Below are 13,079 nucleotides of genomic sequence, written 5' to 3' on the forward strand. Positions count from 1 at the left end.
ATATTTCAATTTTTTTCTCCGTGTACTGCGTTCTTTTATTCTACATACAATTTTGTATCCTCTGTATATAAAACAAGCGTTTTCTCATAGCATTAGATGAGCCTGTTCTTTATTTTATTGAAATAACTAAATATATGTATGTATGTATATATTATATATATATTATATAACACACACATGATTATTTTCCTAAATTATTAATGGCATTCTTCTTTGGTGAGTCTCTTTAGGGCTTTGTGAAGTGTTCCCATTATATAATTACTGATAAAGAAGAAGCCTGGAAAAGGAGAGGAAATTTACTTCTGTGATAAAGGGCAGTTGGGGAAATCTCGAGGGCTGTGTGAGGTGAAGGCAGGGTCTGCTTAGCAAAAGGGGGAAATGCATCGAGAAACTTCCCTCTTGTCAGCAAGGTCAGAATGTGATCTTAGTAAGGATTTTACCTCCTGTTGCTGTCAGTCTTTCTGATAAGAAGCATACTAAAGTGTTTTAAAGCATAAGTTAGTGGTGGCTTGCTTGGCAAAAGGCGACTCATGTCGTGTCTGTAAACCATGAATTACACAACTGAGTGCAGGTAGATGTTCATGCAAATGGTACCTTATTCTTAAATCTTCTGAGTATGAGCAGCAAGTCACAAGACCCTCAGGACCTTTCCCCACCTGTCTTCACTTCCAAAAACCCAACCTCTCCCACCCTGAGACCTTCTAAAGTCTTGCCGGATTTGATTCATGAGAAGACTAGTGGCACTTTCAGTAATTGTGATGATGATGATGATGTTAATGTAGGTCCTTGATCAGTTGTCCATACTTGGTATGTTTCTCAGTTCAAGTTTTAAGGTAACTTGACACCTTTATAAAGGTAACATAACACATGGACTATACATTATCATAGCTTTAGGGGTGGGGGCAGGTCCCCCAAAGCAAATCCATTTATAATTATAAAGACTATAAGTAGTCTTACGTATGTTTTGTTGCCAAATGGATTAGGGAAAATACTTTTTTTTTTTTTTTTTGTTAAGAAAATTTTCGTGGTTTTATTGTATCATGAGGCATTGAAACATCTGAACAAATCAATATCTCGGTGGTGAGGCAGCTGCTTTCTCCTTCACTTCTTTGGGTTACTAGAGCAACTTGTCAGTAGATTAAAAAAAAAAAAATACAACCTTTCGCATTACTTAAGTCTTTCCAAGGCATGCGCTGGTACAACACAAACTTCTCCCGTCAGATGCAACTAGTCTAGCGTCCAAACATCATGCACAATACCTCGGCAGCAGTAGCGCACTGCGCCCACTCCCACCGCGGCCCTGCTCATTTGTGTATGATATTTGGAGCATCTGGAGGAGCATGAATAATATCGGGAAGAGGAGGGAGGAGGAAACAGCATGAGTGCCTGGCTGGGAGGAGGTCAGCCGAAGTTGTGCAGGGCAAGCCTGAACATGTCATTGGTGCAAACCCAAGCATCATTGATGTTCTTTAATAGGAACACCTGGTGGAACCCCATGATGGGGTCTTCATCGGCCTTGAGCTGGCCCACAACCATGCTGATGATGCAGCTATCTGGCGTGGGCTGATGGTCCTGCGCCGTGATGCTATGCTGGATTTTCTGGAACGGAAGGCTAGACAATTTCTCCACAATGGCAGCTTTCCCCTGGAATTGCTGTCCTTCCCACGTAAGGCATGACGCATCAATATAAATTGCGCCTAGTTGGGTTCTGTCGTTATCAAATAACTGGTAGTAATGTTGAATGAAGCTGGATCCAATCTGCTCCCAAATTGGCTTGTCTCCCATTCTGGAGCGTCACCCGGCCTCGTTGAGACCCGAGGGGCTGGCACGATGGCGGCAGCAGCGGTGGCAACCCAGTGCGGTCTGCGACCGACTGTCCCTTCCCCCCTGCCTTCCCTTGCCACCGAAAATACTTTTTTTTAAGGGCTTTTGGATTTCAAAATTTCAGAGACAGGATAGTAGACGTATATACTAGCTAAGCTTTATTACATCATTGCAGTGTAAACTTCTTGAGGGCAAGACGAGGTTGTGTTCCCTCTGTCCTCCAGCACCTGGCACAGCACCTGGCATGTGGTGGGCATTCAGTGTTCGTTGAGTGAATGAATGAGCACTTCCTAAGGGCTCATCACCATTTGAAGCATGACATTAGTGTACTCCTCACTACCACCTCTATAGGAGGTACTGTTGATATTTCCATTTTATAAAAGTGGAACCAAGGAAGAGGGAGGTTAAGAACTTGTTCCAAGGTCACACAAATAATAAGTGGTGAGCTTGGTAATTGGATGTTAGAGCCCAAGCTCTTAGCCATTATTCTATACCCCTCCATGAGAATTAATGTGCCTTAAAAAGAGGCTTTCAGGAAGACATTCCAGTACCAGAAGTATAGATTTGTGTTGGTATTTTAATCATAGTTCTTCTATTTTGGGGCACATAAGAACTGTCCAAGGTACTTGTCAAAAATCAGTTGCCCAGACCATTCTCCCAGACTCCAATTCAGTAAGCATAGGTGGGGTTTGGGTATCTATACTTCTACCAAGGTATTCGGGTGATTTCTGTGGGCCCCCAAAACTTGAGATGTTTGTTTATAACACGACAGGAAATATAACGTAGTAATTAATCACACGTTCTGATCTTGGCCCTGCAATTTACTGGTGTGGGACTTTGTACCAGTTATTGAGCCTCTCTGTGCCCTAAGTTTTTCCATCTGTAAAATGGGTACAATAATGGAACCTATCTCATAGGGTTGTTAGGAAGATCAAATGAGTTAATATACACCAACTACTTAGAGCAGTGTCTGTCCTATACTAAGAGCTATGTATGTGTGTGATAAATAAAAATAAAGTACGTAACTCATTGGGTTGATGTGAAGATTCAATAAGAAGTTCTTACCCAGAGAAAACCATAATTCAAAAAGACACATGCACCCCAATGTTCATAGCAGTACTGTTTACAATAGCCAGGACATGGAAGCAACCTAAATGTCCATCAACAGAGGAATAGATAAAGTAGATGTGGTACATATATCCAATGGAATATTACTCAGCCATGAAAAGGAACGAAATTGGGTCATTTGTAGAGTCATGGATGGACCTACAGAGTGTCATACTGAGTGAAGTAACTCAGAAAGAGAAAAACACATACTGTATATTAACGCATATATATGGAATCTAGAAAAATGGTATAGATGATCTTACTTGCAAAGCAGAAATAGAGACACAGAAGTAGAGAACAAATATCTGGATACCAAGGGGGAAAAGGGGGGCTGGTGGGAGGAATTGGGAGATTGGGATTGACACATATACACTATTGATACTGTGTATAAAATAGGTAACTAATGAGAACATACTGTGTAGCACAGGGAACTCTACTTAATGCACTGTGGTGACCTAAATGGGAAGGAAATCCAAAAAAAGAGGGGATATATGTATTTGTATAGCTGATTCATTTTGCTGTACAGTAGAAACTAACATAACATTGTAAAGCAACTATACTCTGATAAAGATTAATTAAAAAAAAAAGAAGTTCTTAGGACAGTGCAGACACATGGTAAGGATTCCATAAATACTACAGCGGCTTTTGTGATGGAAATGACGGTGACAGTGACCGCTCTGTGGAGGGCTGCAATCTGGTTCCGAGATTCCCTGAGGGGGACTGGGTGGAATGCATTTCCACTGATGTAAGGCTCTGTGTAGTCTAGCTCGTATCTATCTATGCAGAGCCCAAAGAGAATACATCTGTAGAAATGCATTCTGTTATTAGAATATACCAGGGCTGCCCAACTAAATCATGACTTGAGTCATAATTGACTAGCATATTTCTAAATTGAAGATGGGATGCTGGTGTTCATGTGATTGCTGTGGGTGGTCAGGGCTTTTGTCCCTCTAGTAATGCATTAGTTTTGACCTCATGCTTGCCTTTACCCTTGTGCCTAGGTTTCTGTCCATGTTAGAAGAAGAAGTTTATAGTCAAAACTCTCCCATCTGGGATCAGGATTTTCTCTCAGCTTCTTCCAGAACCAGCCAGCTAGGAATCCAAACAGGTAAAAAAAAAAATTTTTTTTTGCATAAATCAGAAAACAACCAGGAAGTGTTCATTGCAGTTCCCTCTGCATTTATTTGTGTTTTTCATCAAGAATTGAAGACTAGCACCAGCAAAAAAACGTAAAAGCTCTGGCAAATCTTGCATCTACGTCTCTGTTGGTGAGGAGAACAGGTGCAAACCAAACAGTTAAAATAACAACAGCTGCTGCTCCTGCTATGGGAGTTTGCTCAGCCCGCGCCTCACAGCTGTACGGGAGGTTTAAACCCAGGCGGCTCAGGTCTGCAGTCAATGCTGGCTCTTTTTGAAGACACCTACAGTCTCGATCAATGGCCACATATGCCCAGGAATCATGTCTCCGTCTGGTTTCTGAATCTGTGGGGTCTGGTTTGGGCATCAAGTTGCTCTCATGGATAATGGTAGGATGGTGAGTCTCAGGACGTGAAGTGGGGTCAGGGCGTCAGCTGGCATTGCCTCGGGTCAGCCAGTGGCCTCAGCGAGCATTTTGTGAGGAAGGAAGATGTGTAACTTCTGGAGTCACACTGACCCTAGAAAGAGGGTCTGATCTCCTGCCTTGGTTGCTCGGAAAATTTGGAGAAGTTTGGCAAGAGATGCCAGAGCAGTAATTTGTATGTGGTCTTGGGGAAAGATAGAATGCAGAATTTTTTTTTTTTTTTTTTTTTTTTTTTTTTTGCGGTACGCAGGCTTCTCACTGTTGCGGCCTCTCCCAATGCGGAGCACAGGCTCTGGACGCACAGGCTCAGCGACCATGGATCACGGGCCCAGCCGCTCTACGGCATGTGGGATCTTCCCGGACCGGGGCACGAACCCGTGTCCCCTGCATCGGCAGGCAGACTCTCAACCACTGCGCCACCAGGGAAGCCCAGAATGCAGAATTTTGATGTCGAGTTTTTAGTAGATCTAGTTCAATGTGTAATATGGGGGCTCTTAAGTATTGCCTCCAGCAAAGGGTAATTTTATTCTCGCCATTCCCCCACCCCCAGTTTTTTAAATTGAATACATACAGTGAAAGGCAACCTTTTTAGTATGTGGTTCTGTGAATGTTGGCAAACACACACAGTTAGTTGTGTAACTACCACTACTATCAGAATATAGAAAAAAAAATATAGGACAACTGCATCACCCCAGAAAATTCCCTTGTACCCCTTTTGTAGTCCATTCAGTGCTCTAACCCCCAGCTTCGGCAACCACTGATTTGTTTTTTGTTCCTGTAGTTTTGCCTTTTCTAGAATGCCATATGAGTGGAATCATAACTTTCTGACTCTGGCTTCTTTCACTCAGCATACTGCATTTGAGAAGGTGATGAAACCATTTTTTGTCCATCTAGAGCCCAAGTTTGGATGCATATAATTAAATCCTCCCAAGCAGAGTCCTTAGGGAATGAGGTATTTTGGTTTGGATCAAACCAGCTTTGTCTGGCTTCTTGTTACCAGAAACATTTTTTGTGCTGTTTTTTTCACCTTAGGTCATAGAATATAATTTCATGTTTCTCTGGTTCAAAACCTGTACTTTTCTGTGCATGCACAGAGCTCCAGACCTGAGTGTCAGCACTTCCTGGACATGCTCTGTGTAGCACCTGGGCATGTGTGCTGTATTCCTCTCTCTGTCCCCATGTCGTTCACTTTGTCTCTGTCTTTATCTTACCTAACTTTCAAATGGCATCTCTCCCACAAACTCTTTCCTAATTCTCCCCATGCCTTCTCATAAGGGCTGGATCTCCTTTCTTCCAAATGTTCGTGGAAGCTTGATAATATCCTATCGCCGGTTGTTTAACTTGGCTGCACCGTGGCATCACTCATATGATTTAAAATACTACTGATTTTGAATAGTGTTATTTATTTGTGGTATGATTAATTATAGAACTTTATTAATTTGGGATGCTCTCAAGGAAGGAAAGAAAATTTATATTAAAAATTTAGAAAAACTAAAAAAAAAGTTTAGAAACCACCTAAATTTATAGCCTGACTCTTAGTGACTCAGTAAAATATGCCATATAGAGGTTCTTGTTTCAATAAATAGTTAAGAATTTCTTCTATCAGTTTTTGCCAGTAGATGCTTCTGTATGTTTGAAAATAATTTCCTTCTTTCCCACAATTATCTCCTGATTTTCTACAATATTTACGGCACTGGTTTAGATACTGAGAAGAGCTATAAATAAAACAAAATGATTTATTTTAAATAAAAGAAAAATACTACTGATCTCTGAGGCCCCTCCCAAGAGGGTGTGATGTAATTGGCCAAGGACGTGGCCTGGACATCGAGACTTTAAAAGCTCCTCAGGTGACCTGACGTACAGCAGTCTGAGTCACACAGCACTCACCTCATGCTGCCCTCGCCCCCTTTTCTCTGTACGTCTCTGTCTCCTATGAGTGTGACTCCTGCATGGTCAGAGACCCAGTTTTGCCACGAGAATAGCTGATACTTCCAGTAAGTGCTTGCCCTGAGGTTTGCTTCCTGTCTTTGAGCCTTAGCGCAAACCATGAGAAGTTGGTGTGATTATCTCCTTTATGTGCATGAGAAATGAGAGCTCAGAGAGGAGCAACCAGTTGCCCAAAAGCAGAGCTCCTGAGTGATGGGACTGGGCTTCACACTGGGTCTAATTCCTGTCTCTTGCACTGTGTTAGGAGCCAGAGCTCTAACCGCTGCTCTGCACGGCCCCAGTGTGCTTTGCAAATGTGCAGGCAAGCACATGTGGAAGGAATGAGTGAAGAACATGGGCCGGGGACACCAGAGCTCTGTGGCAGGGTCATCTTAGTTCTTTTCTGGAGGGACTTCTGGAGAGGATTTCTCTCTGGGTGAAGACGTCCCTTGAGCCTCACCTGCTCAAGATGCCTCCCAGTCTGTCCCACTTCCATTGTGTTGTCTGTCATCACACAAGATGGAGAAGGCGGGTCGTCTCTGACCCTCTGGGAATTTCAGATTCATCTCTGTGTCTCAGGTTGTCACCCAGTTCAGCTGGATTGTCTGTATTACCTGCCGCTGTCGGAAGCAGGCTGTCTTCTCCTGTTCTGCTGTAATTGCAGTGTGTTCTCTGGGGGAAAAGAAAAGTGTAATCACCTACTTAATTGGCATGTCTGCACATCTATGCAACTGTGATAAATGACATTCATAATGATGGCTCTGAACTTTTGCAAGGTACTCAGATGTCTTCTGAATCACCAGAGCTTCCCCTTTGTGTAGAATCGCTCCAGTGTACTTAGAAATTCAGAAGGCTTGTTAGCTGGGAGGAAAGCCATACAGCCTGGTGCTTTAGTATATTCTGATCCCCCGTTATTTTCTTTTTCTTCTGGGGGTGGTGGTTTCCTCACCTATGTTTTATTTAAAAAAAATTTTTATTGTAATGACCTATATGGGAAAAGGATCTAAAAAAGAGTGCGTATATGTAGATGTATAACTGATTCACTTTGCTGTACACCTGAAACGAACACAACATTGTGAATCAGTGTATTCTGATTCTTTACATACCAGTTGCTGTTCAGTTAGGATTGCTGTGGGTCCATGTCTCTCCGTGGCTCGGTTTACTTACTCCATCACTCTCTTGGCTACGGGGAAAGTCCCCCGTAGACCACACTGTGGCTGCCTTGACACCAAGATGAATGTGCTCTCTGGGCATCTGTCTGCACTGAGAATGTCCGTGTCCCTCATCAGTCTCGCCTCATCAGCTACGGATCAGCATCACGCTAGCAAACAATGTCCTACTTCCTATGATGGCTTTTTTGAAAAAAGGCCAAACAAAAAGGTTTTGTTTGGAAATACTCTCGAACTTACAGAAAAGTTACGAAACTAGGACAAAGCAGTCCTGTGTGCTGTATGTTCTTTGTTTAATTGTTAACATTTGCCATACTTGCTTCATCATTTCTCCTGTTTCTCTGTCTCTGTCTCGCTCCATATGTATGTGTGCATATATGTATGTTTTTTGTCTTCTAAACTATTTGAAAGTTACAAACGTCATGCCCCTTTACTGACTTCAGTGGGTATCTCTTTTTTTTTTTTTTTTTTTGCGGTACGCGGGCCTCTCACTGCTGTGGCCTCTCCTGTTGCGGAGCACAGGCTCCGGACGCGCAGGCTCAGCGGCCATGGCTCACGGGCCCAGCCGCTCAGTGGCATGTGGGATCTTCCCGGACCGGGGCACGAACCTGCGTCCCCTGCATCGGCAGGCGGACTCTCAACCACTCTTAAGAGTAAGGACGTTTTCTTATTTAACCGCAGTATAGTTATCAAAGTAAGGGATTTTAACCTTGATGCAATATTATTATCTAATCTATGTGCTATTTTCCATTTTGCCCCTCATCTCAGTGATGTGGTTTATGGCAATTTTTGTGTCACATCGGGAGGCATGTAACGCTGTCCTCTCCCATTATTGCTGGTGTGCAGTTTGATCACTGGCTTAGGATGGGGTTTATGAGGTTTTTCCACTGCAGTGTTACCATTTCTCCTTTTGTAATAAAAAAAAAAAGTACTTTTGTGGGGAGATACTTTGAGACTATCCTGTCTTTATCAAAATTATATTCATTGGGACTTCCCTGGTGGTGCAGTGGTTAAGAATCCGCCTGCCAATGCAGGGGACATGGGTTCAATCCCTGGTCTGGGAAGATCCCACATGCCACGGAGCAACTAAGCCTGTGCGCCACAAGTACTGAGCCTGCACTCTGGAACCCGCAAGCCACAATTACTGAGCCCACGTGCCAAAACTACTGAAGCCCGCGCGCCTAGAGCCTGTGCCCCACAGCAAGAGAAGTCACCACAATGAGAAGCCCACGCTCTGCAAGGAAGAGTAGCCCCCACTTGCCACAACTAGAGAAAGCCCGAGCGCAGCAACGAAGACCCTGCGCAGCCAAAAATAAATAAAAATAAAAATATAAAAAAAATTATATTCACAAGGTTTAGACTGTACAGATGATTCTTCCCTGAATCAATTATTATATACTGGCTGCTTCCCCCGGCCCCTGCCAGCTTCCATCGTTCCCTTCTTATTTGTTGGCATTCTCCTGTACGAAGAGTTTCACCTTCTCCCCACTTATTTATTTATGCATTTATTATTTTATCAGTTTGGACTCGGATATCTTTATTCTATCCAATGGGTTATAATCCATCCCTGTCTTTCTTATCATACTCACATTGGCCCCATAGTTTTTATTTTAAAGATGACTTCTTTGGGGTGATGGGCAGGAATGGGATGGTGTCATGTGCACTTGGTTCCTTATTGCCTAAGAAAGAAGTCATTTAATACCTTCTTTTCCTTTTCCTGGGGGCAGTTATCAATCCACCTCCTGTGGCCGGGACAGTTACCTTCAATTCAAACTCAGCTTCCCTTGAGCAACAGAATGGAGGGAGCAACAGTCCTTCCTGTAAAGGCGCTTCGGGGCTTGAGGCAAACCCAGGTAAGCTCTTCGAGGGCATCATAGAGGACTGCGATTTGCCCTAGAAGCTTTATTATCTGAGGAGTGCCAAAGGTAGACTTCGAACAGATTGTACATGTCCAGGATCTCAATGGTCGGAACTCACTTTGAGCTGTATTGGTTAGTTATTGCTGTGTAACAAACCCACTCAAAATGCAGAGTCTTAAAACTGTAATCTTTTATTATCATAGCTCACTCATCCTGTGTATTGCCTGAGAGGTGGCTAATCCCGGCTAGTCTCCGTCAGGCTGGGCTTGCATATTTCTCATCCTCCTTCTAGGACCATTGGGTTTCTTCCCCTTCCCTTGGGGCAGAATATGTCCTTATTATGGTGGCAGAAGCACCAGAAAACAAGAAGAAATACACTTTCTTGAAGCCTAAGCTCGGAACTGGTACCCCATCACACCTGCCTCATTTTGTCATCAAAGCTAATCACATGGTCAAACTCAGAGTAAAGGGGTGGGGAAATGTACCCTACTCCTTTTATAGGAAGAACTGCAAAATCACATGGCAGAGCATGGATACAGGAGGGGAAAGAATTTGGCCTTGAATGTAATCTGCCATGTGGGCAAAAACATCTCTTAATCCTAAAGGCATTTCACAGTTACAGGATGTTTTGAAGGTTGCATTTCTGTCCACAGGCTTGACCTCAGACAAATCTTGGGCATGACCAAAGTTTGACATTAAAGAAATGACATAAAAGGGGGAGAGAAGAGGATTTTGAATGAAGTACTAAGCATTGAGCATTGGTGCCACCATTGTCTCTCCCACTTCCAAGGGAGACATCACTAATTAACCTGGAAACTCTTTGCCAGTGAGCTTGGATGCAGCCTAAGATGCTTTCTTATCACATCACTATTAGCAATCTATCAAGTTTGGGGCGTATTGGGTATAAGCCTCAGCTCCAAAATAAATAGTTCATAATGTTAATCTTGGGGAATCTTGGAATTTGAAGGCTTCTTGGTCAAATGACTGAAAATATTCTCACTCACCTCCAATCACAACAAGTAAAAAGTTATGAAAACAAGAACTCAACCAAAACTGTTTAGTAAGTAACATATAATATTTGGAGAAGCATCTTGTATAGACGAGATACTTGACATTGCCCTGCTCCTTTTTAGCTAAAGTTGATGGGAATGCTATATGGAACATGCTTAGTGGGATTCGCACCTGAGGAATAAATTAGATTTGAACATGTAAAAATTATGGGGCTTCCCTGGTGGTGCAGTGGTTGAGAGTCCTCCTGCCGACGCAGGGGACACGGGTTCGTGCCCCGGTCCGGGAAGATCCCACATGCCACGGAGCGGCTGGGCCCGTGAGCCATGGCCGCCAGGCCTGCGCGTCCAGAGCCTGTGCTCTGCAGCGGGAGAGGCCACAGCAGTGAGAGGCCCACGTACCGCAAAAAATAAATAAATAAATAAAAATTAAAAAAAAATTAATTGTAAAAATAAATGCATTATGACAGAAGGAAAAAAAAGAAAGAAAGAAAAACCAAACATGATAGTAGAAGGGACAGAAAGCCACCATGTAATCTAAGGAGGAAAGTGGGAGAGAGTTCTCCTTGCCTTTGCCCGGCCTTTCCCAGCATGTAACATATTGAGAGTATACCTACTTCAAAGGCCAATGGCCCTGCTCACTTTGTGAGGCATCATTTTAAGGCAAAAAAGCATTGTGAGAGATAGTGAGGGTCATTTTGTGATGAAAACATTAAATTCACCAGGAAAATAAAACAGTTCATGAGTATATTTCAAATATATAGACGTATATACATGACATGCATATGACCACATATATCTATACATACATACATGCAAACATATATGAAAGAGGGAGAATTAACAGAACTGCAAAGAGAAATAATCACTTCAAACCAACCAACAGTTGAAGTCTGAAAGAAACATCTCTGATTCATTCATAGATCAAGCAGACAAAACTGTCAGTAAGGACAGAAGCCCTGCAAACACGATCAACAAGATTAATCTAACGTGTAGAGAGCACTCAAAATCAGAAAAATACACATTCTTTCCAAGAAGACACTTAATTTACAAATAATTGGTCAAGTCTTAGTCCATAAAGCAAGTTTCGAAAAATTTTGACCTTTGGTATCATATGGGCCATGTTCTCTGACCACAAAGTGATAACTAGACTCACCCCATAATATGCAAATGAAGAGACACATGCCTTAATAACTCATATGTCAAGTTAAAAAATTATCATGGAAAATAGAAACTATTTAGAATAGATCTATGGTTGGCAGTTACTGTGAGACCTCCTCCCTTCTCTCTCCTGCCTTCCACTGTGCCCCTCCCCTGGTACATGGAGGGTTGATGTCCACACCTGTCAGTGTTATTAGAAAATTAGTTGGATTAGTTGGCATGTGCTTTGTGGTTAAAATAACCCATCGTTTACCCTTTTATTTTGATCATCAAGGAGAAAAGAGGAAAATGAATGACTCTCATGTTTTGGAGGAGGCCAAGAAACCCCGAGTGATGGGCGATATTCCACTGGAATTAATCCACGAGGTCATGTCCACCATCACAGACCCTGCAGCGATGCTCGGGCCAGAGGTCAGCAGGGTGAACCTAGGCAGCCAGCTGGTGGACCCCTTCTACTCTCCGGGCCACTCCAGCTGTTGGGAATGGGGGTGGTATTGCCGAGAGAGGGCATGTCATGCTACCCTGGTTTGCATTTTGCCTGGTGGTCAGGGTCGGAAAGGCAAGAAAAGCCGATGGAGAGCTGATTCCCCTTGATGACTGTCACATCACGGGGAAACATAATCTCACGCAGTTGAAGGCATTTCTCCTCCTTCAACTTTTTATCTTGAAAAATTTAAACCCTCATAAATGTTGCAAAAAACTCCATGATAAAGATCCAGAGACTATTTAGATTCACCAATCGTTAACATGCCTCATTTACTTTCCTTCTGTCGTGGTCTCTCTCCTGTGAAGCATTAGGAACCATTTCGGAATTCAATACAGATGTCATAACACTTCACCCCTAACTAAATTTGCATGTATCTCCCAAGACTGAGACTGTTTGTTCACATTACCTCAATGCAGTTATCACCTCCAGCAAATGTAGCTAGGTTACAGTATTATCTAATGTATGGGTTGGCAGTCTTCAGCCCGTGGGCCAAATCCAGCCCACTTGCTGGTTTTGTAAATAAAGTTTAATTGAAGTGTATTGTCTGTGTCTGCCTTGCACTACAAAAGCAGTGTAAGATAGGGGAAGTCTGACTGCAAAGCCTAAGATAGTTGTCCCCTGGCCCTTTATAGAAAAGTTTGCTTAGACAAAGTTATATTAGACCGTTGGCCTAATATACAGCCCATATTCAAATTTCCCGTATATCCAAATTCTGTCCGTTATAACATTTGCTGCTGTTGTTGGAGGATCAGTCAGGGATCATGCACTGCATTTAGTTCTTATCTCTTCACCTCTTGTTTTTTTGGTCACGCTGTGTGGTTTCCGGGATCTTAGTTCCCTGACCAGGGATTGAACCTGTGCCCCTGGCAGTGGAAGCATGGAGTCCTAACCACTGGACCACCAGGGACTTCCTCTCTTCACCTCTTTAGTCTCCTTTATTCTAGAACAGTTCCCCAGCCCTCTTTTGGTCTTTTGTGG

The 13,079-nt window shown here is 43.0% G+C and overlaps 2 protein-coding genes across 3 annotated transcripts in view; one reads left to right on the forward strand and one right to left on the reverse strand.

The window, feature by feature from the left end:
* KAT2B (lysine acetyltransferase 2B) overlaps positions 1-13,079 on the forward strand; it is a 104,969-nt gene that overhangs the window by 66,479 nt on the left and 25,411 nt on the right. For both annotated transcript variants that reach the window (XM_081235818.1, XM_081235819.1), the window contains exons 7-9: positions 3,933-4,039; positions 9,315-9,440; positions 11,889-12,025. In XM_081235818.1, coding sequence (XP_081091944.1) covers positions 3,933-4,039; positions 9,315-9,440; positions 11,889-12,025 — 370 coding nt within the window. The remainder of the gene's footprint in view (positions 1-3,932; positions 4,040-9,314; positions 9,441-11,888; positions 12,026-13,079) is intronic.
* LOC308618240 (nuclear transport factor 2-like) lies at positions 1,006-1,899 on the reverse strand. The gene has a single exon (XM_081235820.1). The coding sequence runs from the start codon at positions 1,783-1,785 to the stop codon at positions 1,402-1,404; it is 384 nt and encodes a 127-aa protein (XP_081091946.1). The 5' UTR covers positions 1,786-1,899; the 3' UTR covers positions 1,006-1,401.

Source organism: Mesoplodon bidens (genome assembly GCF_964165515.1).
Source record: "Mesoplodon bidens genome assembly, chromosome: 5".
Classification (NCBI taxonomy): domain Eukaryota; kingdom Metazoa; phylum Chordata; class Mammalia; order Artiodactyla; family Ziphiidae; genus Mesoplodon; species Mesoplodon bidens.